The sequence below is a fragment of the Sinocyclocheilus grahami genome, unplaced genomic scaffold, assembly GCF_001515645.1.
Source record: "Sinocyclocheilus grahami isolate Dianchi unplaced genomic scaffold, SAMN03320097.WGS_v1.1 scaffold413.1, whole genome shotgun sequence".
NCBI lineage: Eukaryota > Metazoa > Chordata > Actinopteri > Cypriniformes > Cyprinidae > Sinocyclocheilus > Sinocyclocheilus grahami.
The window spans coordinates 158,275-184,651 of record NW_015505592.1 but is presented as its reverse complement, the minus strand read 5'-3'; the positions used below and the strand labels follow the sequence as shown (position 1 = coordinate 184,651).

Sequence of the window (26,377 nt, the reverse complement as noted above, 5' to 3'; positions counted from 1 at the left end):
TTTGGTTACCTGTTCAGACATTATATGACCTGCTAGGGTCACCACTGATAGCAAATAAAGCTCAATCCCAAATGAACATAGCCTATGCGCTTGTCCCAGTGTTTGTTTTCACACTTGTACTCTAGTATAGTGCACAAACTGCTCTACCAAAACAGGCTGTTGCTTAGCAACATGACAATTTTGTTTACACCACCACAGAGCAGTGAGCAAGCGGATGAATGTGTGTGTGTGTGTGTGTGTGTGTGTGGATCATCTGGTGTGCATGGCTGTGGCCAGATCCCTCTTGCCTCGCTCTGCTCCTGTCTCTGGGGAGATATTCCCTGCCACCGCATGTCTCCTCAGAGCTGTCTTCTGAGAGATTCCCGTGTTCCTGTTTGTTTTTCCCTGAGCAGGAAAATGCAAAGTGTGTGTGTGCATGCGCATGTGACCTACTGCCTCATGGTAAGGAAAATACTGTACATGTTTGGGTGCTCCTCCAGCTTTAAGCTCTAATGTAGGTCTGGAGAGCAAATCGGACATCCTGGCTCGAGTCCTGGTATTAGTCATTTTAAATCTCATTCAGTCAGGGTCAGACTCCTCCCTTCATCCCTCTCATGCTCTCTTTTTTTGGTCTAGTTTTCCGTTAGGCTCTGTTGTCAAACAGCTGTGGCTTGAGGGACAGGTGGAAGTTTGCGAATGTTGAATGACTTCAGAGGGAGCAGCTGTCTGCAAGGGTGCAACTGGCTTCATAGCATAACAGAAGGTGTCTCGATGGAGAAGGGACCCTGAGCGAGGAAAGAAGAAAAGAAAAATGGTGAGCGAGGCAAGGTCAACCAGTGTGATGCTCACAGTACGACTGACAGATGATGGGGAGGGTAAGATGAGGATGTGGGACTGTATTTTTGACCTTTTATTCTTTCTTTCTTGCTTTCTAAATGAGCAAATTAGCATTTGAGGGAATGCTCTCTTTCTCTTTCTCCCTCTCCTTCTCTCCCCTGGCATTGAGTTAATGGGCCAAATTAATCATGGATCTTTCAGGGCTTGTCTCCCAGCAGCTTGTTGTGTTTGTGAGTGAGAGAGATGGAGAGAAAGAAAATAAATAGCCTATAAATGATTATACTGACTGCAAATGTGGAGGACACAAATACAACCTTAAAAAAGAATAAATGTATACACAAAAAGAAAAGAGAAACAATAGATGTTTGCACACTAGTATTTTAATGCAATGTTTTGCACTCTATATAGCATTTAGTAGTTTTTACAAATGATTTACACAGAAATTAGTTCTGATTATGTTTCATGAGGCCCAGTGGACATTTATTCTACATATGATAAATTGTGTCCTGCATCTTTTCCCAGCTTGGGTTGGATGTGTTTTTCTGTAATTTATCAGAAGTAAACACATTAAATAACAATGATTTATTGATGGAAAATGGTGGGTTAAAAAGAAAAGAAACAGAGCAATTGATTTTCAGATGTTTTCCTGAAGGTAGCTCAGTACGAGAGGAGTGAAAGGTCAATAGAAGGTATCTGGATTATGCTTGTTTTGCAGCACCTTTTGAACTCTTTAACTTGCATGAATATGCCTGAGTAGAAACATAAATTAATATTTATATGCTGTACCAGACTTTCCTCTGTTCATGCTCAAGAAATTTACCTTTATCAATCAACTTGATAATTTATACATTGGGAGAAACAGTAGCAGGATGGAAATACAGAGCTAAACGCAAAAATCCAATACATCAATAAGATGAATAAACTGTACAGTATTCCCAATGTAAAATATTCTGGGGTATTTCTTATTTTTTATATCAGAAGTTAGTACAGGACTCTGGGACAAAATTGACAAAATACTCAAACCAAAATGATTAAATAATAATAAAAAAAAAATGTACCCTTATGTTTACTTAACAGTGGTATTAAAGTCCCCATGAATCAATTAAAGTTTTTTGGGTGTTAGTATCAATATGTTAGTCTTAAGGTTATCTATAAGGCAGTGTGCTCCAAAACAGTGACAACATTTGCATTTAGAAGATATAAGCATTCAAAGCTTGCAGTTCGTCACTTCCGCCAAAACGGCTCAACGATTTTTTTGACGTCACATCGTACTTCAGCTTCTCATCAAACTTTCTGTCCAATCAAATGCTCTCTAGAATCCGAAGCGCCCGCCCCCTACACTATAAAAGACACGCTGAAGCCGCGGCTGAAATCGGTCACTTGTCCACAGAATTAGTATTTTCTGTACTGTGAATGCACTATATAGGGGACAGGGAACGATTCAAACAGTGTAAATATGCTTTCCATTGAGGAAAAAAATAAGTCTGGTTTCACGCTGTGTCACGCTAACCACCGCACCGCACACACACTCTTCTCCGGTCCAGAGACACGATAGCACGGAGCGGATCACATGCGCGAGTCGGTGCAGACCACAAAATGTATCGGAGCTATTTGAATTCTACACAGAATGCTATATTTTATAGCAATATGGATGAGATTGTGGCTGGCATACCCTTTCAAATGCGGCTTTACGGAGCTCAACGGCTCTAGCCCAAGCTGTGATATAAACGAACGCTATTGGCTATTTTAAAAAGGGGCGGGACTGCTTGATATGTCCCGCCCTGTCTTCCTGTTTCATTTAATATGACATCAACACATAGAGTAACGCTGCTTGTTTCTAAGCATTTAGAAGGCTAAATTAAACTTGTATAGAAAACTAATATGATTCCATCTTTAAAAATTATGACTTTAATATTGTATCCAATATATTATGGGAACTGTCTAATTGGAATGGTCCATCATTTTAACTGGCAGATACTCTCTGTAGCATGTTCTGGCTCTTACTCCTTTCTCACTTTTCACTCTGTCGCTTTATTTTTTTCCCTCTCATTCTGTAGCTTGTCAAATCAGTCTAGTCTGTTCATTGCTGTTCTATCAGGAATTCTTGAGAACATCTGACTGTGATTGTAGATGTGACCGAAGGGCGGTTCAGATTCCTGCTCTTTGGGTGCAGTGAGAGGCAAAGAGTGTGAGTACTGCTCAATTAAACATTCAGAGACAGCTCAAGCCGTACTGACTGCAGGCTTGCTGCCTTCACTACATGGAATATAAAGTAATTTTAATTGGTACACCGCAGACGATCCTTTTGGGCCTTTCCTTTAAAAAACGTTTTTGGCTTCAGTACTTACTCTATATAAAAGTGTCTTAGTTTCAGGTGAGATAACAGAGTTTTAAGAGAAGCTAATTACTCACAGTCAGCTACAGTGACAGTGACTGACTCAATTCGCTTGATGCTGCTGAATATTGAGCTGCCTTTTTGGAGGATAAAGGAAAAAACAACAGGATTAAAACATTTAATACTGCTTGCTACTGAGATTAGGATAGATACAGGGGTATTGTGAGGGAATATACCAGATTTCAGGTATTAGAGTGTGAATGTGCAGATTAACCTTTATTTTGGGCTATACATTTGATTTAACTGTGTGAGGTCATATCATGCATTTTTTTATGTTGTAATACAAATAAGGCGCCTTAACACATTTATAACCTTTTTTAATGCTATTTGACCTTTTAGGCCCATGTATAAGCAATGACTTAGTGACCTTCTGACTTAAGGAGTTTGCTAGAAAAGTTCAGTTTAATGCTGTGTGAACAAAGCTGTGATGTTAATGGTTCAGCATGTACAAGGTTAGAATATTTTAACATCAAAGTCTCAACCTCAGACATTATGCCCACAGTTCATTTACCGACCGTCTGATGCATACTGCACACAAAAATGTCAAGCCTTGCTTGCAATTCACATAGGTTTTTAGTCAAACAACCAAGTTTCCAGGCTGAGATGATGAGTGCCTCTGAGGTTGAAATTATTTTCTGGATTTGTCAGGTTAATTATATCAGATCTTTGAAAGATAATCAACGTTTTTTGTAGCACTTAATAGCAAGTTAAGTATATTTCCAGGTAGATAAGCAGGATTGTATATTCTGCTTTGTTTTTGAGGTATATCTGAAATAATCTGTAATTATTGATTTTGGATGGACAGACATTCTAATCATTTCTGTCAATTTTTCTCACATCTTTTCAGTGTTTTCCATTTCAGATCAGCCCACTCCTACAATAAATGACACTATGATTGGTCATTTGCAGTATTAGTCTAGATGTGTGGTTTTTGGGCAGGATAATCTCAATTGTTGGATCAGACTTTATGCCACAAATCAAATGTCTGGCTGTGAGAGACTAAAAGCTCAAATATCTTTTTTTCTCTTTCCTCTCCACACTCCATCTCTCCTCCCACAAACACCTGATCCACTGCAGCAGACTGGCCTCTATTGACTCGGAGTCTCTCGGTCTCAGTCGCAACATTACTTCATCACATTTCTCAAAATGGGCATTGAACCAGTCAAGCTCATTTGAAGAATCAGCCGTTTAATCCAATAAGAGCACTTTGGCTCTGTTCTTTAAAGTAGGAGAATCAACAGTCATTGTTAACATTAGCACAACCTCCATTCTTAACTCTTAACACTTTCCTTAATGTACAGATGATTTATCCTGCTCTGATGTGGGTGATGTGGGTGCTGAAGTATTACATTAATAGAATTTGAAATCATTCATGTCAGAAAATGCTTCAAACTGGAAAAAGAGAGCCTACAATCAAGATGTTCAGCAAAGTCTTGTGCATTAACATACTAATTTCTTTCTTTTTTTCTTGGACAGGTATATTGTGTTAAAGCTGCACACAGCTGCGAACATTTTAAACCCTTGTTTTAACCCAGTTTATGTGATCCAATCACAAAAGTTTTGGACCCCTTGCAGTTGGGTCACCCAAGATAAACAGATGAAAACACAGCCTATGTTTGGACACTAAACTGGGAGCATCCAAAGACATCAGGGGGTGTTAAGACATCACAGTGGATATAAAAATGAAAACTGAGAGCAAACCACATATTTGTGGATGAAGGAGCAAGGGAGAAGACAGATAAAGGGCTTAAGGAGTTAGAGCGAGGAAAGGAAGAGATAAATGTATTAATCCACAGCTTAATGGACCACTAGATTATAAGTCTACAGTACCGTTTGTGTGAAGGCCGGTTGCATAAATTGTTTAGACTAGACTTAAAAAGTTAGTCATATAATTTATTTTGTTCAAGACTGGTCATAACTTTTTTTATTCAGTTATGAAAAGGTTGATTGGTCTTATTTGTATTGGAAAATTAAGACTGATTACCCCTTGGCAACTGCTAGTTGGTCAAACTAGTTCTTAAGAAACAGTCTTAACATGGTGGCTAAGTTTATGCAACTGGCCAGTTCCAGTGAAACATATTTGAAGATTCCATAAAATATTTTATAACACATGTGAATTAAGTAGTGAATTAAGTAGTGCGCTTGATAGACAAGCTTTGTGTATCACTACACAGTTTACTGAGGGTAACATTTTAGGAGATTTTCATTTGCCAGTTTACTGGTTGGGAAAATTAACCCTTGAAATATGCTAATAGAATACAGCAGTGAAATTTGGAGAAATATTTAGCAGTGTAAATACAACACAGGGGTTGAATAATTAATGTCATGTAGAGATTGCATCACATGTTTAATTCATTCCTTAAACCCTGGCCCTTCCTTGGGCGCTTACCCTCCCCAGGCCATGAATACTACCGTAATTGAAAGTGCTGGTTCAATATGGCTGAACTGATTCATTAGTGTTTGTGAGATCCTTGTCACAAGCTGTTTTAATTAGTGAAAAGAGCTTCCTCAGGGTCTCATCAACAGCTTTTACAGCTGTGGTGTGTGAATACGAAAGCAGGATAGCGAGGTAAGATACACATTATATTTTTAATAGGCACTATGAAATACCGCTTGGCTATACGATGCTATTTAGATGAATGTTTGATAGGCATTACAAAGGTTTTGCCTGAGCTCTTATGCTCACACTACAGTACCTAAAAACCCAGACCAATAAGTTCTGTTCTTCCTTTCATGAAAGAAAAAATAAAAACATATTCAACTATATAGTAATGTTACTGCCTCCTTGTGACAGATGCTAGTGCCATGCTCTACTGTTTGAGCTACAGCAGGGCTAATGATAATCTTGCTTTATCCTGTTCAAATCATGATGCAACTACTGTACCACACAATTATATTATTTGAGTGAAAAATAACATTGGTGTGTTCCTCACACAATGACATGGCTTTAGAAGTCTTGGAACATAGCAAAATGATTCTAGGGACTTTATAGTGCTGTATTGTCCTCTTTGATTCTTGACAGCCACTCGTCACTATCTACTTCAGTAATGGAACAGAGCAGCTCGGACATTCTGCTAAATAACTCATTTTGTGTTTCACTGAAGAAGAGAATGACATGAGGGTGAATAAATGATGACAGAATTTGCATTTTTGGTTCAACTGTCCCTTTAAAGCTAAATAAATGACAAATAGGACATGGCAAGATAGTATGTATTATAGTATTTGTGTCAGTGTGTTAAAAAATAGCTTATTGGTGTTGAGTGGAAATTATACTCATCCATTTACTGAGGAACTGAAACAAGATGGCTATAAGTACTTCACAGTATAATTCACATGTGAATTGCCATGGTTGAACCAAATACATTTATTGAGCTTTCAGCTGCATTTTCAGTGTAATACCTGCATGGAGTCAAGTGTGATTCTGACATACACAAGTCCTGAGGCGGCTGTGAACCAATGTGCTACTGATAATTACTACATTGATCAGCAATGACCTTCTCTGCCTGATCACTCACCCTTTTGTTGTACCAAATCCACCCTAATCAACTCTAACTGTACTACTGTATTCAGTTTCAGCTTTAGACTTTGCCCTTTTGCTGAGTTTTGAAATGCATATTGACTTGCGGTACACAGCTGTGATCCCTGAGGTTTCGATGTAGTGATGGCATGTCCTTCATACTCATGATCAGTGTTCGGTTTATTACTGTAGTGGCCTCTTCGCCCCAAAGGCAGGGAAAGGTCTATGAGACTGACAGCTGTTGATAAGTGCGTTTTTCCATCCCAGTCCTGACAGCTTAATACATACGTCAAGACTCGTACCTCATCTCATCATTGGGAAATAGGGTAATTTCTCTTTCTCATATGCCTTCTTTCTCTATCTCTGTTCCTCCCTCTCAGCCTTGACAATATACCTCAAATGACACTCCTCTCTCCAATCATTTATTGGTCTGACAGAGGAGACCAGTTTCCCTCCCTTCGCTTAGCTTTCTCTCATCTCCAGTGTGAAGGTCTGATATTTCCCATAGCGCACAGAAGGAGGGAAACATCACATCTTATTTCTCTGGGTCCTGACTCACTGGCATAGACAGTACTCTTCTCTGACCTTTGACCGAGGTGGACTCAAGTGCACTGACTGGCAGAGACATGTCAGCTTGCTCATCTTTCTTTTGTCATATGTGAATTACATTTTGTTCGTGAAAAAATAAAAGGAGAAATTGTAATGATGCATGCAGTCATGCTTATAAATTTACACGTTTACATACTCCTTGCAGAATCTGTTAGATGTTTAGAATTTCAGAAAGATAAAATCGTAAAAAGATTTTCAAAAAGAAATGTTTTTAGTACAGCCCTGAAAAAACTCCATACATACATACAAGACAAAATAATCACTCAATTTACAGAAATTATTGTGTTCAAAAGGACTTATGCACAACTATAACAAAATCTACAGCCACTGATGCTTGAGTTAGCAAAACACACAATATTAAAATTCAAATATATGTAAACTGTTGAGCAGGAACATTTGTGAATTATTCAGTTATTATTTTGTGTGGAAGGGCCCTTCTCAAATTAATTGCTCTCTAACTACTGGGCGAATTCTGGCTGGTGGGAGAAGATGGGGTTAAGGGTCTTTTGTCCCCTCAAGTCATGTATAATCTCTATTGCTCATCCATGAAAAGTGACCTTCTCTGAGATCACATCCATGGGGGAATATGTCTACCACCCCTGCTATGAGTATTTTCAATCACTTATGTTTTTCTTTTGTTTAGTAACTCTCTATTGTTTGCCAAGACTTCCAGCCATCCTCAAAAAATCCAAGATAGCAGAAAAATGAGAGAAATAAATCAATAATAATAAATATACTGTATTTCATTAAATTACAAAAACTATCAATAAAACTAATTTAATCAAATTAAAAAATGCCTACTTTACCCAATATTGGTGTGTACTATTTCTTTTTATTCATTTTAAATTCATCTCAATGAAATGAAAGTAGTGACAGATCTTTTCTTCTGTATTGTGACATACATCTGAATGTAGCAGATTATTGAAAAAAAAATTGTAGGGTGGAGACTTCTATCAATCGGTTGTTGATTGGATTTTTAGGTGTGAGCGTTCCTTAAAAATGAATGCAAGCTTGCAGTTGATTGTAAGAAAGGGGCAGGGTTTAAGTAGACTAAATCATTAGAAAAGTCTTGTTTTCACTGGAAGATCGAGTTAAGGTAGACTATTTTGATTAAAAATGATAACAAATTATACATATATATAGTAAATCATTCACAATAAGGTCTATAAGATTCATTTATAAAATAGACACAAAATCGAGTGAATTCAACTTATGTTAGCTTAGCAACATACTAATGTCAAACTTTATTGAATTAAATTAAGTCCCATGCACTTTCTCTGAGATTATTAATTGTCACACAGACACACAGAGTTGCGCTATGTAAAGCGTTACTTAAGAGTTTCCATTTCAGAATGATATGTATGGAGTAGACAGCAAGACTATAGGTTTTGAAAGTTTTTTTCTATATACTTACAATTTAGTTATTTTTTTTCCAATAAATAAAATAAACGCAGTCTCTCACACATTTCATGTTTCTGTCAGGCCATCTCTGTCGCAAGTGTCTCTAATCACAAAGTGAATATATTAAAATCAAAAGCTGCATTAAATATTCCTACAGTCCATTCCTCAGCCCACTCGTTCGTCTTTTTGCCATCATATCTCTATCTGTCACCCACCCTTCCATCTTTCCCCCGTACTGCTTCTTTTTCATTCCTTCTGATCAAGGGCACTGGGTGAGTGCATCTGTTGTGAATGATAGCAGCGGGAAAGACACATCCTTTCAAATACGTCCCCTCACCATAAGAATTATTTATCAAGTTTTTAATTTAGTAATGTGGTCATAATGATTGAACTGCTTCCACACAAACAACCATCACCCTGACAAGTTATTTTGAAGCATACGGTGTACGGTCCATGAGAATGAGTTAATTATCTGTGTAAATGATATAAATGTGGATTAGAGTCTTGTGGATTAATGGGATTTGGGGTTTATGATGCTTTGAATCATTTAAGACTCCTCCAGTTACAACATTGTTGCAATCTGTCTATGGCATATGAGCTTTACTGCAAATTAATCCCGGCACTCCGAGCAGATGCAGGAAGAGGAGGGTTAAATCTGTGACCTGGATACACATGACAGGCTTTATTTTGGTCTCTTTCTCCATTTCTCTTGCTCTCACAGTTGTTGTTTTTTTCTCTTCATAAAGTGAAGTTTGTGTGGAGGTGTTTGGCAGATAGACAAAGATATGCACACATTAATGTACAGTCATACCCACATACACTCCAACACACAGTGAACCGAATTCACTGCTCAAAATGGTGGTGGAAATGCAATGTAATCAGTCTGATGTGTTCTACACGACCTCACAAACACACATCCAATTTGCAGACTTCGCATGTTTGTAATTTCCATTGCTGGCCTTGTGCATGCATGAAGGTGTAAACCCTGAGCAGAAGGGAGATGAAGCTTGTCAGAAGTAATTTGTGGCCGGTTAAACACTATTGCTGAGCAGTTAAGCTGTCAGGACTCCGTTAACACTGAGAGCGAGCAATGAGACACAACAGAATACGCCCTTTTTCATAAATGACACTGCATTCTAGGGCATTTCGTTCATGCATTCTGTCTGTGCTATTTATTTAAATAGTTGGCTTATGTACAATATATGTTTCAGACAGATTTCTCACTGTTTATTCAGCGTTTCATGAGGTCGATATCACATTAAAAGTAGTTTCTTCTTTGTTTCCTGTTTTACCGCAACACATCTCTCCCTTCAAGTATAGACGGTCTTATTGGTTATATCAGAAGCGTTGCCGTGTTGACAAGTGCAGACGTCATTTATAAAGTTCTACACAGTTCATTTGATAATGCCTTTAACTACCAATTCTGTTAAAGTTGCATTCCATAACTTTTTTGGGGTTAAAAATGATCGAAAATCAATTATTGTGCAAGTACACAACCAATCAAGTGTTCAAAACTATCTCCTTACCTTAGCCCGATTCACAACAGTAAGCCTGTAATAATGTTTTGGAATTTGAGTGGTTCGGGTTGGTTTCCGAGTTTTCCGAGTTCACAAGAAGGAGTCCCAGCTAGTAGGCTAGAGTGTGGATACTGCAGGTGGCAGATCATTTGTAGCATCTTCTTTTGACAGCCCCCACACACACCTCAAAACATTAGATTAATTCGTGCTGAGGAGCTGTGCCGATGCACAACCCACGTGAAGAAGATAATTCCGCAAATAACTGCAATTGCAGATTTCAAACAGAGATGGCGACAAAGAGGCAAAACTTAAGCACTGCAGCTTTAAGTCTGAACAAAAATCTATCAGAGCCCAAAAGCAAATAACAAACAGTGCTAATATACATTCACGGTGTGCTGTAGTACTACTGAAAGTAATTTAAATTTTCTCCATACTGAAATCTCTGTTGGCCAGACAGTGATTCATCTTTTCTAAACCATTAAAATGTTGGTGGATGCCATGAGCCTGGAGACTGTACTATAAGTTTTTAAAAGGTTATAGGGGATGATTTAGGACAAGCCTCTGTGAGCCAGTAGCATGCCTTGACTTAGTCTGGCTTTAACCGATTGGTGAGATTTGGCCGTCTCAAGTAACCACTGTCTCAAACAGAGGAGTGTTTAGAGTTTGGTTAAAATGCACTGCTTCAAGTCAGACACTGATTGGTCTACACAGCATTGCATGACATCCAACACACCTAAACACTCCCTGCGTTCCATTCGGAAGGGCTCATCCCTATGCCCTAATCCCTTCAAAGGGTTTACCCTCCGGAGTGAGAGAGGGTTGAAGGGTGTAGGGGACCAAACAACTGTTTCTTGAAGTGCCCTTCTGTGTCATCATCACGTGCCCACACGGAGGCGCCGTCATCATGCAAAGAATAAGCGCAAAGGATCATGGGAGCCCGAAGTGTCCATCAGTTGAACCCTTCGAAATCCTTCATTCCGAAGGGCCCTTTGAAGTGGCCAGTTTTGAGCACTTCGGTTTGGAATGACCCTTCAATGTGGCGGCCATGATTGTTTTCACTCCGAAGTACCTTTCGGAGGGCGATATATCCCGTTTGGAACGCACCGACTGTTGCTATGACATCATTTTAACATAGAGCCACATCGTCAACCAAGCGTTTACCATTGAGATGAATGGAACAATATAATGAACAATTTTTCGGATAATGTACATTTCTCCAGACAGCACATCATGATGCCAAGATGTTAGGAAAGAAAACGTAAAGAAATATGTGTGTGATTGTGTGTTCTGCATTTATACAGTGAATTATTTTTAATCGATCTATTAATTGTCACCATAAAAGCTAATCCTAATGTGCTTTCATTGAAATATGTTAACCGTTCAATATTTCCCGCGTCGCATCTCGCGCGCTTCCAGAGAGCCGCACTGCAGTAACTTACCTCAGCCTCTCTCTCTCTCCCTCAGTCTAAGCCCAAAATTCATCCCATTCCCTCTCTCCTTCCCCAAACCTCCTTCCTCCTCTCATGATCACAAACTCCTCCATTCCTCCCTATCCGTCTCTCTCTCGCGTTTCGAGGGGTGTGCGCAGCGGTGGGCGGGGTTAAGGACGCGTCAATCAGCGGCGCTCCAGTAGCACGTGTGGCGGTCATGGTCATAGAGCGGCTCGGTGGAGTCAACGCGACTGCAGGCTGCTGATAGGAGAGAGAGCGAGCGGCTACCGTCACCTTATCCATTCACCGCTCCTCCTTCACTACAACCGCCTCTGCAACCCGATCGTCCTTTAATAATGCACGGGGAGGTGAAGCGAATATCAGCGGCCTGGCTCTGAATGATGTATCACACCGGGTACTACAGCACCGCACCGGAGAGCCCGAACCTGTAGCTGTGATCCGCGGAGAAAATGTCACACTATGATTTCATCAAATGCTGTGAGTAACGAGCCGCGAGAGATGCGTCTTTCCTTACATGCATCTGCCCGTGATGTCATTTGTCAATTATGTAATTTTGTCCGTTTGCTGGAGAGAGTGATTGAGAGGCAGGAGGAAGTGTCTGTGATGTAGGGTGTGTATCTGCATGCAGGTCATATTCATCAAAATTCGAGGGTGCAATGCATGTGGATGTGTTTGACATACCTAATGCATCCTGTGCAGTGAGACCGGATGATGAGCTGTCATGTTGATGTGTTGGCTTTGGTGACTCCTGTGCATGTGTGTATGTGTGAAGTTGCAGCAGGATGCGGCAGCAGTGTAAAAGTTGACCGGTGGCTGCTGGATCTGCTGCTGCAGGTGAGTAGCAACCTCCTGAGGGAGTCTGCCTGCTTTCAGACAGACGGCCGGTGGGTGACAGTCTGACAGCCTCTGCAGGATCCCTCTCTTGTGTGCATATGCATTTGTGGTGGGCGTGTGGTCATGAACACACCTGCACAAGAGAAAGTGTCCGGTAGGATAATGGAGAGAAAGAAGGGAGTTCTTTAGACAGAAACGGATGTAGCCATGGTGGCTGGGAGGGTGGAGATGCTGATGTGGGAGAAGGTGGTAATCAGGAAGCATTTGTGTTGCCAGCTGCAGATGAAAGGCAGTTGTTAAACTTGTCCCTTTGCCACCCCTCTCTTTTCATCTTTATTCAGATAGTCTAATTCTCCTTCATCTCTAATGCTTTTTTTCTCTGTATGTTTTGCTCATTACCCCCACCTCTGTCGCTTTTAATGGATTATATTATGCTTTTGCTCTGTTTAATGTTGTTTGTGGCACTTTCCATGGATAGAGTACAAAATAGGTCCAGAAAAAATGGTTTTGCGTAACCTACAGAAAATGTTCCGGTCATCCTCAGGAGGTCGAATAAATATCTATAAACTATTTTATTTTATTTTCAGTTTGTTTTAAATGAGGTTTGCAACCTAAATTGAGATGTGTCCGCTTGCTAGTTTGGTTCAAGTATTGGTTTGCAGCTATTCATAAACTTATATTTCCCATATATTAAAGATAAATGTTTGTTTGATCTATATGCTTTAAACTTAAATTGGGGGAGCAAGCTTGAATGGTTGAGCTTGGTGAATTGCCAAAACTGAAATGTGTGTACAAATGGAGGAAACAGAATACAATTATTTATGCTGTTCAACGGTTCCAAGTTATATGTTAATTTTTAATAAATATTTATTAATATTATTAATACATAATATTGTGGAAATGCGGCGACAGGGTTGAGCTGAAAAAAAAACAACAACCCTAAATGTTACAGTTTTTTTTGGTAAATAAAATGAGTTAATAGTTAATTTAGTTATTGAATGAACTGAATATTAGTTATTGTCATTGTTTGATACAGTCTGGAAGGTGTGACAGTTCAAGGTGGGAGGTGGGGGTACAGAAGTTTGATGTCTTTGAACTAGCTTCTTTTTATGCTAGGTTAGATTTTAGCGCTAGATAATAATTGATAAAACTAGTAATACACTGTTTCGGCAACTGAAAATAATCAGTCGAAATGACATATAGGCCTATATATATATACACACACACACACACACACACACACCGTTGCAATCAAAATTATTCAACCCCTCGGAGACTGTAGTACTTACTAAATACAAGCTTTTCTGAAGATACAGGATTTTATAAAAATTGCATCTATAAGAGTTTACTGGCATATTAAAAATGATAATATCAATATAATGTAATATTTCTGAGTTAAAGGATTTTTTTTAATAACACCGCTGTGTCACAATTATTCAACCCCTATTCAACAGTGCTGTTTTTAAGTCACTTTTTCTTGTATGGTGGGGAACAAAATTGTCTTAAAACACAATTAAGCCTTTAGAAACTCTATTTAAAAAGATAATTAGCTTGAGCTGTTACACATACATGCATGTGCTGACGTGAGTAGCAAATATGCAAATTCAACAGAGCTCTCAAAAGCTATAGAAGAACGTTTTATTACAATATAAAGTAAGAAATAGTTTTATTACAATAGAAAGGTTACATGCAGATTTCCAAGACATTAAAAATTCCTAGAGATACAGCAGGCAGCCTGATTCCTTAGCTTAAAATGTGTTGTACCAGAAAACCTTTGAGGGTGTTGAAGAAAAAGCACAATATCATAATAAATTTGATCAGAGCAACTGAGAAAAACCTGCAATGTATAGCCAAAGACTTGCAAGATTACCAGATGAAAGCAGGAAAAACATTTCAAGGCAGAGTATAAGAAGAACACTATAAGTATGGCCTTCGTGTTGGGGCATCTTGCCGAATCTTGACCAAGAAGAACATAAAAGGCCGACTTGAATAAGCTATAATTTATTTGGATAGACCTGTGGAGTTCTGGAAGAATGTTTTATGGAGCAATGTTACCAAACTGGAACTTTTGGACCCATGGATCAGTGGTATGTCTGGTGCAAAATAGGCAGGAGAACACCATCTCCATGGTCAAACTTGGAGGTGGACCAGTCCTGTTATGGGGGTGTTTTACTGTTGCAGGAAGTGGAAATCATGACTGCATGAAGGACATCATGGATTCTTTGAAGTATCAGGCCATTTTGGCAATGATTGTGATGCCTTTGGTGCAAAGACGGAAACTGATGATCAATGGACTTTCCTGCAGGACAGCCATCCCAAAGTATACATGCAAATCTTAAATGTTTGGTTCAGGGATCAGTCATAGGATGTACTTGAGTGGCCTGTTCAGTCTGCAGATTTAACTCCCATTTAAAATATTTGGTTGAATGTGAAGAAAGCAGTGGCAATGTGAAAACCAAAGATTAGTGATCTTTCAGTAATCTGAAAGCTTTTTCCGGTGAAGAATGGGCCAAGACTGCGGTAGAGAGGTGACAGAAGCATCTAAGCACCTATAGGTAGGCCTGTCACGATAACAAATTTTTGTTGTGCAATTATATTGTCCCAGAAATAATTGCGATAAGCGATTATTATTGTCATTTTAAAGACCATTTTATGCCACTGAATATATAATCATAATGTAACCGCATAATAATGCAAGAAGGCCTACACACATCCAAATGACAAACTTTTTAAGAATATTTAGATCATGGAAATGAAGTATCAAAATATTAGATGCCTTAAAAAACCTGAATAAATAGTAAATAAAAAAATTCTAACAAAACATGCAAAGTAACAAGTAGAAAAAAAAGAAAAATGCACAAAGAACTTGTATGGAAATTTTTCCATCTACAGATTTTTCCCAGACCTACTTTTCTCTGTAAATTAAGGGTGCACTGTATTGCTGAAAAACAAAATCACTACTTAGCAGTCAGATGTCCGTATGCACAAAGGCACAGATACCTAAACAAGACCATATCTGCAGATGCAACTTTTTTTTGTAGAAGCGTTTTTTTGGGGCTTGAATAATTTTGAACATGAATGTTTAGAGAATACTTATTCATCAAAGTTACATTCTCAGAATCACTCAAATGTGTATTAAGAAACTTTCTCTAATAGTTCACTGATGTCTTTGTTGAATTGTTTTCATAAAATGCTGTTTTCTGCAACAATGTCTTGCAGGTCAAGGGGGTTGAATAATTTTGATTGCAACTGCATATATGGATTAATATTTGATGCCACAGTAGCAATATGTAAAAATCGATAAGCTGAAATATCGAGAGATGGCTTATTGCTGAAGAACTTTACTACAGATGGCTTACAACCGGTTCAATTACCAAAATTTAATTAACAATTTTGTTTGAAGTTTTTCATCTTTGGCAAAGTTGTAAATTCTGTGTTTCAGTAAAACATTAATTTAAGTGTGTTAAGCATATCTTAGCTCTTTATCTTTCGATGCCGTCCGACTATTCTCAGTCCTTGCATGGGCCCATGGAAAGAATTATGAACATGAAGCCAATTGTATGTTCACAAACTTCTTCAAAGTTTATTATTACTTCAACAGATTATATAGTCACATCGTAAGGGGTGGTGCAGTGATTCATCCAATGAGATATGGATTACATATGTGCGGTACACAAGCCAAGAAATATATGTTATATAAAATGAAAGTATGGCCAGGAAGTTCTGGACATATTAGGAACACAACTGGCAGAAGGATACCTTTTCTCAACTGAACTATACAATTCGGTCAGTCCAAACTCAATAACCTGGAGCACTTCAGACCCCCTCCACCATTTCACTATTTGAACTCATGAGGAGATATACATGCATGTATAAGGGATGAGAGAGGTATAGGCAAAGGACAGGAGAAAGAGAACTCCAAAGGGAGGAGGGAGCGAGACCGAGACACAGAAGACAAGGAGGGAGGAGGGAAAACAGACATGTAGACCCACAGAAACATCTGGCAGAGAGCATGCTATGATTTAAAAAAAAGTGTCTGTATATCTAATAGTTTTCACAATGAAAAAAAACAATAGATTTGTGCCTCCAATAATTGAATACAAATAATACAGCAAATTCATAGAAAGTGGCCTGTGCTATCACTTACCCCTCCCTCTCTTCCTCTCACCTTTACTTTTCCTTCCTGTGTGTTTGAGCGGACAGAGGCTCAATGGTGGCCAGTGCCAGAGGCAAACAGTGAGAGAATGTGCAAGGTCGCACACTTGGGTGCGAAGCCAGCAGAGCATTGTGTGTGTGTGTTTATGCATGTGACTAGTGCACTTCTCAGATCCCCCTCAAGGTTTGAGATGTAGTACAGGAGACAAGTGTGTGCTTACGGAAGTCTTTCACATTTGGATTTGTCTGATCCCATCAGTCTTGTGAGAGGAAAGAAATAAGTGATTTTTAGTCATTGCATCCTCTGTGTATTCACGAAGTTGAGTATGTTTGTTTGAAAGACAAAGAGAGAGTGAGTGCTCCGTCTGATTTATGCTTCCCTGTTCCCCTACCTCTTATATTAACAGAAGCTTGTATGATACTCCAGTGTAAATCAATACCTGACAGCCTGGAAGCGGAGACACAGAAGCAACCAAGAAAAAGGAGGAAAATTCACCCATCTCCCTCTCTATCCCATCATTCCTGCCATTCTCTGCCTCTCTCCATGACTCGTTCAGTCACACATAAGTGACATATTTTGGAATCAGTCAGAGGTGTCACCAACCCTGCATGTGTGGCATATCAGTACTCCATAAGACAGGCTACATTTCACAGTAGTAGTGAATAGGTTTATGCTACAAGGTTCATGTGTATACTGTATAAAATCAACATTGTCAAAAATGCTAGACTTGCATTAATTTTTCTGTGTAAATGTTCTAGATTATAAATGTTCTATTCTCGGTTTACAGTCATTTCCTGCCCAAACTGAATATTCCATTGGCTTATACTACAATATTATTTTATTATACTGTGTGTGTGTATATATGTGTATATATGTGTATATATATATATATATATATATATTATATGTCCCTTTTGAGTTTTGAATGGTTTAGTACTAATTCATCTTTGCAAAAATCTATTGTGATTTAATTAGAGAGAAAAAAACAAACAAAACAAAAGCCATATTTTTCTGCTGTTGTGGTCTTAAAACCAAAGTTACAGCAAAAAACTTGAACACACCATGAAGCCTATAGACAACGGCCCACTAGCATGTACGTTTTGCGTCTGCGTGAGAAGAAATAACGTTCTGTATCAGCAGGTGGCAATAGTCTATATTCATTCAAAAAGAGAAAGTAGGACTGTGGCTATAAAACCGTAAACAGACAAGCAGTTGCTTACCATTTTGAATATGAATCAAATTGATTACGTTCTTCATTCCGGACGGCTATGTCAAGTGTGAGTGAAAATATGCATTTGAATGCTGGAGTAAGATGAGCGTAAGCTATCGGCTCGTTGTGTCACGGCCTTTAGACCTAGAAGGCAAGAGTGGTGGAACCAACTCCATGCATCTGACAACAGACAATATGGTTCAGAACATCTGCCTCAACTAGAACAGCTTTGAGTTTTTGTGTGAGCGCTTCCAGGCAGGTCTGCTTCGTAAGGCTATCACTGTGGAATCTGAGATACGTGATTGGATGTAGATCAAATGTCCTTAAATCGGATATGCCTCTGATTTAAAAATGCATTCGAAAGTGGCTCAGATTGGATATAGAAGACCTGATCTTGAGTATTTTTGTCTGTTTAAATGTATGCAGCAATATCCGATCTGGGTCAGATGTGAGTAAAAATTGTGTAAACGGAGCCCTGTTTACTCTTTTAATGTACATTCATGGTCTACATTCTCATGGTCCATTCATGGACAGACCTCTGCTATTGGGTAATGCTAACCAGCAGCCAACTAGATATTTAAGCATTATAGGCAATCCAGACTTTCTAAATCCTTGCTTGTGTGTAACTAGTCTAGCCATTGGCTAAAGTAGTTGTAAGGTTTTTTTTTTTTGCAAGCTACCATTTATAAAATATCCAGACTACCTGTCCGATATCACTTAAATAGGTGTTTAGGATGCAATGAGATTCCCTTGATGAACTTGACCTTTAACACCCCAGTCAATGTTGAAGCCTCAACATCCCAGTCAAAAAGCATCAACTACAAACTTCCGTTTACATCTCACTTCTTTCTTGTGTGTAACACCCACTTTTCACAATCCAATCAATCACAGATGGATAAAATCTAATCCCACCCTTGCTTCTCTCCTGTCCTGTTTCATTCTGAAATGCATCACATTGTAAATACACAGTATAGTAGCAAATGCTGTTTCAGCAGAGGTCTACGTCTGTAACAAATTTCGGCGTGTGGGTGAAGGCTTTGTTTGATTTAATGCAGTCCTCTATAAAACTGTTATGGACTCTCTTAATGTAGGCCGTAAAGAAGACTGTGAGAAACAGACAGCGATCAATGAGGTCAAGATGAAACCACTGGAAATGTTGGTGAATGGTTGAATAAAAAAAACTGGTGTATGGGACTGTAAAGTGGATGTAAAAAGGGAACGAAGAAAAGGTTGATGGCTTTATTAGACAGAGACGGAGTTGGATAGAAAGACTGCAGTGGAGAACAGCTGAAGAAAGAGATGAAATCGAGACAGGGTTTAGAGAGAAATGCAGAAGTTCATTCCTGGTTCACTCAGTCATGCTGGGACTAGTAGTAAAGCAGTTTCCCATTTCTGCCTTTTGGAGTAAATGTAACTGTTCTACTAATGTCCAAAGCCAAACTGCTTTCTGTTCCTCACCACTGGAAATTTATTTGACTAATTATTATGCAGATGCACATTCATACAGTAATTATTGATTTGCACTACTTTTAAATATATAATACTTTTTTTTTATATGATTTCATGTTGAAGGGATAGTTCACAATCACCAACAAATGAAAATTTCATCAGTAACTCATCTTTATTGTTCCAAACATTTCTTTCTTCTGAGGAACAGATATTTTGCTGAATGCCCTGGCTCCTGTTTTTCTATATAACAAAATTAAAAGTGAAGGGGGGGCTGTCATGCACAAAAAATAAATGTCAAAATGGCATGAAAACCGTTCATATGGCTTATGTTTGTAGTATTCCAAGTCTTCTATGAATCCGAATGACGGCTTTGCAGGGCTTACCAGTAAGGATTTTGGATCTGGTTGGGCCTAATGCAAAATGTGTAAATGTAACCACTTTTCTTTTTTTTCTTGACTTTTATCATTTAAAATGTTTAAAATGCATCCATTTTATATTATTTAGTTTATAAAAAAAATTATAAATTTTTAAATGATTTATTTGGTAATATTTAAAAATGAATAATGCTTTTAAAAAATTTTTTTACAATTTTTTTTTTTACATGTTTTAAATGATTAAAACATTCAGAAATATTTTGTACTTTTCCCCCATCAAATATTAGGGTTATTTTTTTCCATAATACCTGTAAGTTATTATACGTTCATAAACAAATTAGTTGAAAAAATATTGCACACATGGTAAAACATTTTTGTTTGGAACTATCGGTCCAATTCTTGCTGATCCTACCATCACAGTTCATTTTTGCAGTTGACAACCTTATTTTTGTTAGCCAGCTCGTTTCACCCACAGTATAGCTGACAAATAAGTCAAGTCAAGTCAAGTCACCTTTATTTATATAGCGCTTTTAACAATACAGATTGTGTCAAAGCAACTGAACAGCATTAATTAGGAAAATAGTGTCAATAATGCAAAATCACAATAGTAAACACTCATTTTTCAGTTAAAGACAGTTCATCATTGAATTCAGTGAAGTCATCATCCAGCTCAGTTCAGTTTAAATAGTATCTTTGCAATCATTTGCAATCAAGTCAACAATATCGGTGGAAATGAAGTGTCCCCAACTAAGCAAGCCAGAGGCGACAGAAATAAACATGCAAACATAATGACAAAATGTCACCTTTGGACAAACTGTTCCTTAAACTCTGCCTTTAGCCTTGTAGAACCACAGACAGATCATTTTACCACACGTTTTCAGTGTACTCCACATGCAACAGCATGTTGTTGTGCTAATATCACTGCCACCGCAACTGATTCATAATGCCTTCCGTGTCTTGACCTACATTAAAATGCTTGCTTCTTACCAGTAGCCAAACGTGTTCAATTCAGACACTCCAATGTATTTCTCAATTTTACTATCCTATACTTTGCGAGACAACTCATCAGCCCCTAATCTCCCTTCGCAATTTCTCTAAATGGAATTGCGAGCCATTACCAATGCCAGGCAGAATGTAGTTGGTCAGTATTCCTCCGCATGCTTTTAATCCACATGATCTTCACTCTTGGCTGAGTTTGGATCATGCTTGTTTCATTCCGTGACTAAGAAATGGGAGACTCTGAGAATTATAGCTTCATATGAGCTCTGAACCTGTGCCATACAGTCCTGTGGTTATACTGTATGTGCTGCCATGCTACTGTCCCACTGTCCCACATATCTGTGGCTCACTGATAGCAGGCTTAAGGGGATATGAAAGCTCATGGCTAATTCCCTTTGTTAATGGAATTGCGTTCATGCTTCCTCTGCCTTATGGTTGAGTCTTGTGGGTTGTGTTCAAGGCTTTAAACAAGAATGTTTTCCACATCCATGTTGAGCGGAGCTGTGGGATTCCCTACTGCTCTTAGTGTGTCTGACATTGCTGTGCATTTGAAGGGCAAATGTTCACGGCACTGCGTTTAAATCTGTAGGCTTGGAAGTGCAGCAATTATAGCACTTACTTGAGGAGCTGTGAGTCTTGAAAGTGTATATTTACGTGTAGGTTAGAAGATGAAGGGGAAAAATAGTTTTCTCAATCCTCTTTTAACAATACAGATTGTGTCAAAGCAACTGAACAGCATTAATTAGGAAAATAGTGTCAATAATGCAAAATCACAATAGTAAACACTCATTTTTCAGTTAAAGACAGTTCATCATTGAATTCAGTGAAGTCATCATCCAGCTCAGTTCAGTTTAAATAGTATCTTTGCAATCATTTGCAATCAAGTCAACAATATCGGTGGAAATGAAGTGTCCCCAACTAAGCAAGCCAGAGGCGACAGAAATAAACATGCAAACATAATGACAAAATGTCACCTTTGGACAAACTGTTCCTTAAACTCTGCCTTTAGCCTTGTAGAACCACAGACAGATCATTTTACCACACGTTTTCAGTGTACTCCACATGCAACAGCATGTTGTTGTGCTAATATCACTGCCACCGCAACTGATTCATAATGCCTTCCGTGTCTTGACCTACATTAAAATGCTTGCTTCTTACCAGTAGCCAAACGTGTTCAATTCAGACACTCCAATGTATTTCTCAATTTTACTATCCTATACTTTGCGAGACAACTCATCAGCCCCTAATCTCCCTTCGCAATTTCTCTAAATGGAATTGCGAGCCATTACCAATGCCAGGCAGAATGTAGTTGGTCAGTATTCCTCCGCATGCTTTTAATCCACATGATCTTCACTCTTGGCTGAGTTTGGATCATGCTTGTTTCATTCCGTGACTAAGAAATGGGAGACTCTGAGAATTATAGCTTCATATGAGCTCTGAACCTGTGCCATACAGTCCTGTGGTTATACTGTATGTGCTGCCATGCTACTGTCCCACTGTCCCACATATCTGTGGCTCACTGATAGCAGGCTTAAGGGGATATGAAAGCTCATGGCTAATTCCCTTTGTTAATGGAATTGCGTTCATGCTTCCTCTGCCTTATGGTTGAGTCTTGTGGGTTGTGTTCAAGGCTTTAAACAAGAATGTTTTCCACATCCATGTTGAGCGGAGCTGTGGGATTCCCTACTGCTCTTAGTGTGTCTGACATTGCTGTGCATTTGAAGGGCAAATGTTCACGGCACTGCGTTTAAATCTGTAGGCTTGGAAGTGCAGCAATTATAGCACTTACTTGAGGAGCTGTGAGTCTTGAAAGTGTATATTTACGTGTAGGTTAGAAGATGAAGGGGAAAAATAGTTTTCTCAATCCTCCTGATGCTTCACGTTGAGCTGTAGCCCCTGTGTGTGGTTTTGGGTATTACCGAATAAATGCTCCAGTATGGATGTTGTCAGATGTTAGGTGAGAGGCCAGGAGTGTGAAGACCTTCTCTGGTTCCTCGGAGGTTTGCATCGGAGAGACAAAGGAGAAAAGCCATGGAACTGATTTTAGGGTAATTGGATTCTTTTACAACCAAAGGCTTATTTAACTGCAGTGCCAGAGCTTATTTAAAAATGTATTTAATCTTCAGTCTTATCAGAGAGAGACTGAGTCAGCACAGAGGGAGAAGAGAGCCCGTCTGCTTTCCTCAGTGAAGGCAGCATCAGAATGTAGAACAGAACAAGATTGGAGGGATGAATAATTCTGCTTCTGCGTCCTATTCTGCTGCAGATCTTGGGGAGAGATATTGAAATGGGGGGTGAAAAGGAGTTGCTTTTTTTTTTTTTTTCTTCTTCTGACAGTCAACAGAAACTGATGATACAGTGGGGAAAAAAAAGTATTTAGTCAGTATAGCGAATCAGCTCATGGGGAAATATGAATAATTAACCATAACTTTAATGTAGGAATTAATGTTTTTATTTATAGAAAGTGCTAGAAATGTTTTGTAATAATATATAAGTTTTACTATTTCAAATAAATGCTGTTTTTCTATTCCTTTTAAGAATCCTGAAATAAATCACAACTTGAGACAAAAATATTAAGCAGCATAACTTTTTTTCAACATTGATAAGTATTTTTTGAGCACCAAATCAGCATATTAGAATAATTTCTAAAGGAACATGACAGTGAAGACTGGAGTAATGTTGCTGACAATTCAGCTTGGCCATCACAGCAATAAATTACATTTTAAAATATATTAACATAGAAAAAAGTTTTTAAATTATAATATTTCACAATATTAATGTTTTATAGACACAAGTGGATTACAGTTTTAGTTATTAAAAATTAAATATATAATTAAAAAAATATACACATTTATTATTGTTGTTGGTGTTTATTACTTAATTTTTTTTTTAATGGATGAGTTGTACCGTATGCTGCAAAGAGAGCAGACAAATGTGTCTTTTATGTGTCTCAAATAGTTTTTTTTTTAACTTTTATTTATTTTTGTTTTGGTCGCTACATAATTCCTGTTCCCATTTGTTGCATTTCTTACTTTTGGTCAGTTTATTATTAATCTAAAATATGGAAAACATGATTATGTATGCAATAGGAGGAATTTAACCGTTAAACCGATATCGTTCAGAGTCCTCCTACACTTTGGCATGTTCTTGTTGGCCTTACGTCATTTGTGGTTTGACATCAGTTTGTCTTTCGCTCACTTTCTCTGTTTTTGTCTTTTGTCCTGAGGCTGTTTTTAACTTATAAACTGCCTTTCTCTAGTTCATGCGTCCCATATGCCGCTTTGTTTAGCATCCAACCCCTCCCTTCACATGTGCCCCACAGTGTAATACACAGTAAAGCAGACTTTATGCAAATTGCCTCGCTGAATGATGGCATATGTTGTCTTCAGTGTCCGTTTGTAACAGGTGGGATGCTGTAAGCAGATAGTCATCTCTCCCGGATCAGTCATGCTCTCTTTCTATCATCACAACTCCGAGCAGGGAGTACATCACCTCTCAAACCCCACAAAAATTTTTTTCTTTATCAGTACTTGTCTTGATTTCCAATAAAACTCCTGAACATCCATAAAGCAAGATGCATTTACTTTAGCAGTATTTGTGTTAAAAACATAGCCTTGACTTAACTTCATAACCAGCTCAGAGGGCTGTTTTTCCCTCAAGATCTTCTGACATCTGAATGTGGAAATATAATATATTTGAATGTTTTAGCTGTCTGTTTTTTTTTTTTTTTTTTTTTTTTTTTTGCGCTTCGGGTCTTGGAAAAAAGATTACAGTCAATGGGCCTCATTCATGAAACAAGAGCAGAACGAATTTTTGTGTAAATCGTTTGTAAAGCTGTTCTGACGTAAACATTCAAATTCATAAAAATGTTCGCATTTTCAAAATGTTAGTTGGTAGGAAAGAAATTTACACCTGCTCCCTACCACGTGTAAATGGTGCATAAAACGTTCTGTGTTCATTTAGGCAAACTGATGACACTGAATTTGATGCACTGCCATTATAATATTTTACAAGGTCGTTGGGCCGGACTTATAATTTTTTTGTAGCTGAGAGTTGATAAACTGTTTAGCTTTGGATAAAACACAGCGCTTGTCACGGTCACTTTTTACCCAGCCATCCAATCATACCACTTGTACAACAACTGAACAACAATAGAGAAGTTAATATTGCTGGTTACTGCTTTTTTATATTCCGTAATATTCTTCAAAATGAGATGCTAGTAATACGCTACTGCCGTGGATTTCAAATCATAGCAACCAGCGTGTCTCAGCTAGAAAAACGCTGTGCCACCAAAGCGTTCTCCAGTGCCACCAGTTGGCCGTTGTAAGAAGAGCACCTGACATTTTTGAATATTTATTGTTAGGCATATGGCCTATTAGTCTTTTTTTGCATTTATGCAATATACTGGAGCCAAACCTGAGAAAGTAGACCAGAATAGTCCACTGCGTTCCTGGACAAGCAATTTGCTAGCTGTAATTCATAGGGGGGGATTATGCTAATTGTGAATGAGCGTGCACAAGCGCCCTGTTTACAAATTATTGGAATTCATTAACATACACATGTTTAACGATCAAATCTGATGTGTATGAAGTGTTTGTGAACTTGGAGGAGAGTTTTCGGGAAGGTCCGTTTTACGCGCAAATTACTCAGAATGTACTCCTATATTTACGAATGTTTCATGAATGAGGCCCATTGTCTTTTGAAGTTTAAGTATGTTAATGCATTTTCTTCACTATTGACCTGGAGATCCAGTAGAGCTCAGCAGTCGTGTTCCATTTTTATGGTTTAGGAGTCAAATTAGGTTACTGAAACACTACTTTCACTCACAGCTATAAAAGGTCCCCATAGTCTATTACATCAAATTGCCATTTTAAATGTTATGTGCCTGACCTCTTATGTTCTTACGGACAAGGACTTTGAGAGAAGCAGTTTGGACAGGTTGTGGAATGGACATTTTGTCTAACAGAATTTTAATTTCCGTTGTTCACATCACATTCCATGTTCCATCTGTCTCTAGAATGGAATAGAGTTCTGCCTTTTGAGGCTGTGTTTCCCAACCCTCTTCCTAGAGGCACACCAACAGATCACATTTTGGATGACTGCTTTATCTGACCTCTACTAACCAACTCGGGTGTGTTTGATTAGGAGGAGTTCCAAAAATTTAAGGCACTGTTGGTGTGCCTCCAAGAACAAGGTTGGGAAACACTATAAGTTCTATTAAATAGATTTTTGACCTTATATGTGATAGTTCTATTAGTAGAATATAGTAGAATACATAATTTGTGCAAGTTCTGTTAAATGAATGGAACGGAATCGAATATATATTGCTGTCTTCATCAGATGATGATTCGTTTTTTTAAAAACACATTCTTTTTCACATAATTTTGAAAAACTGATGACAGAAGAGGTTCTGTTGAATCAATAAATGTGACCATGGACCACAAACCAGTCATAAGGGTCAATTTTTCGAAATTGAGATGTACACATCACCTGAAAGCTGAATAAATAAGCTTTCCTTTGATGTATTGTTTGTTAGGATAAGACAATATTTGGCCGAGATACAACTATTTGAAAATCTGGAATCTGAGGGTGCAAAAAAATCTAAATATTGAGAAAATTGCCTTTTAAATTGTCCAAATGAAGTTCTTA

The 26,377-nt window shown here is 38.2% G+C and overlaps 1 protein-coding gene across 1 annotated transcript in view; it reads left to right on the top strand.

Annotated features, from left to right (window-relative positions):
- The first annotated feature begins 804 nt into the window (after positions 1-804).
- myo16 (myosin XVI) overlaps positions 805-26,377 on the top strand; it is a 182,646-nt gene continuing 157,073 nt past the window's right edge. The window contains exon 1 of the mRNA XM_016232534.1: positions 805-854. Coding sequence (XP_016088020.1) covers positions 821-854 — 34 coding nt within the window. The 5' untranslated portion in view covers positions 805-820. The remainder of the gene's footprint in view (positions 855-26,377) is intronic.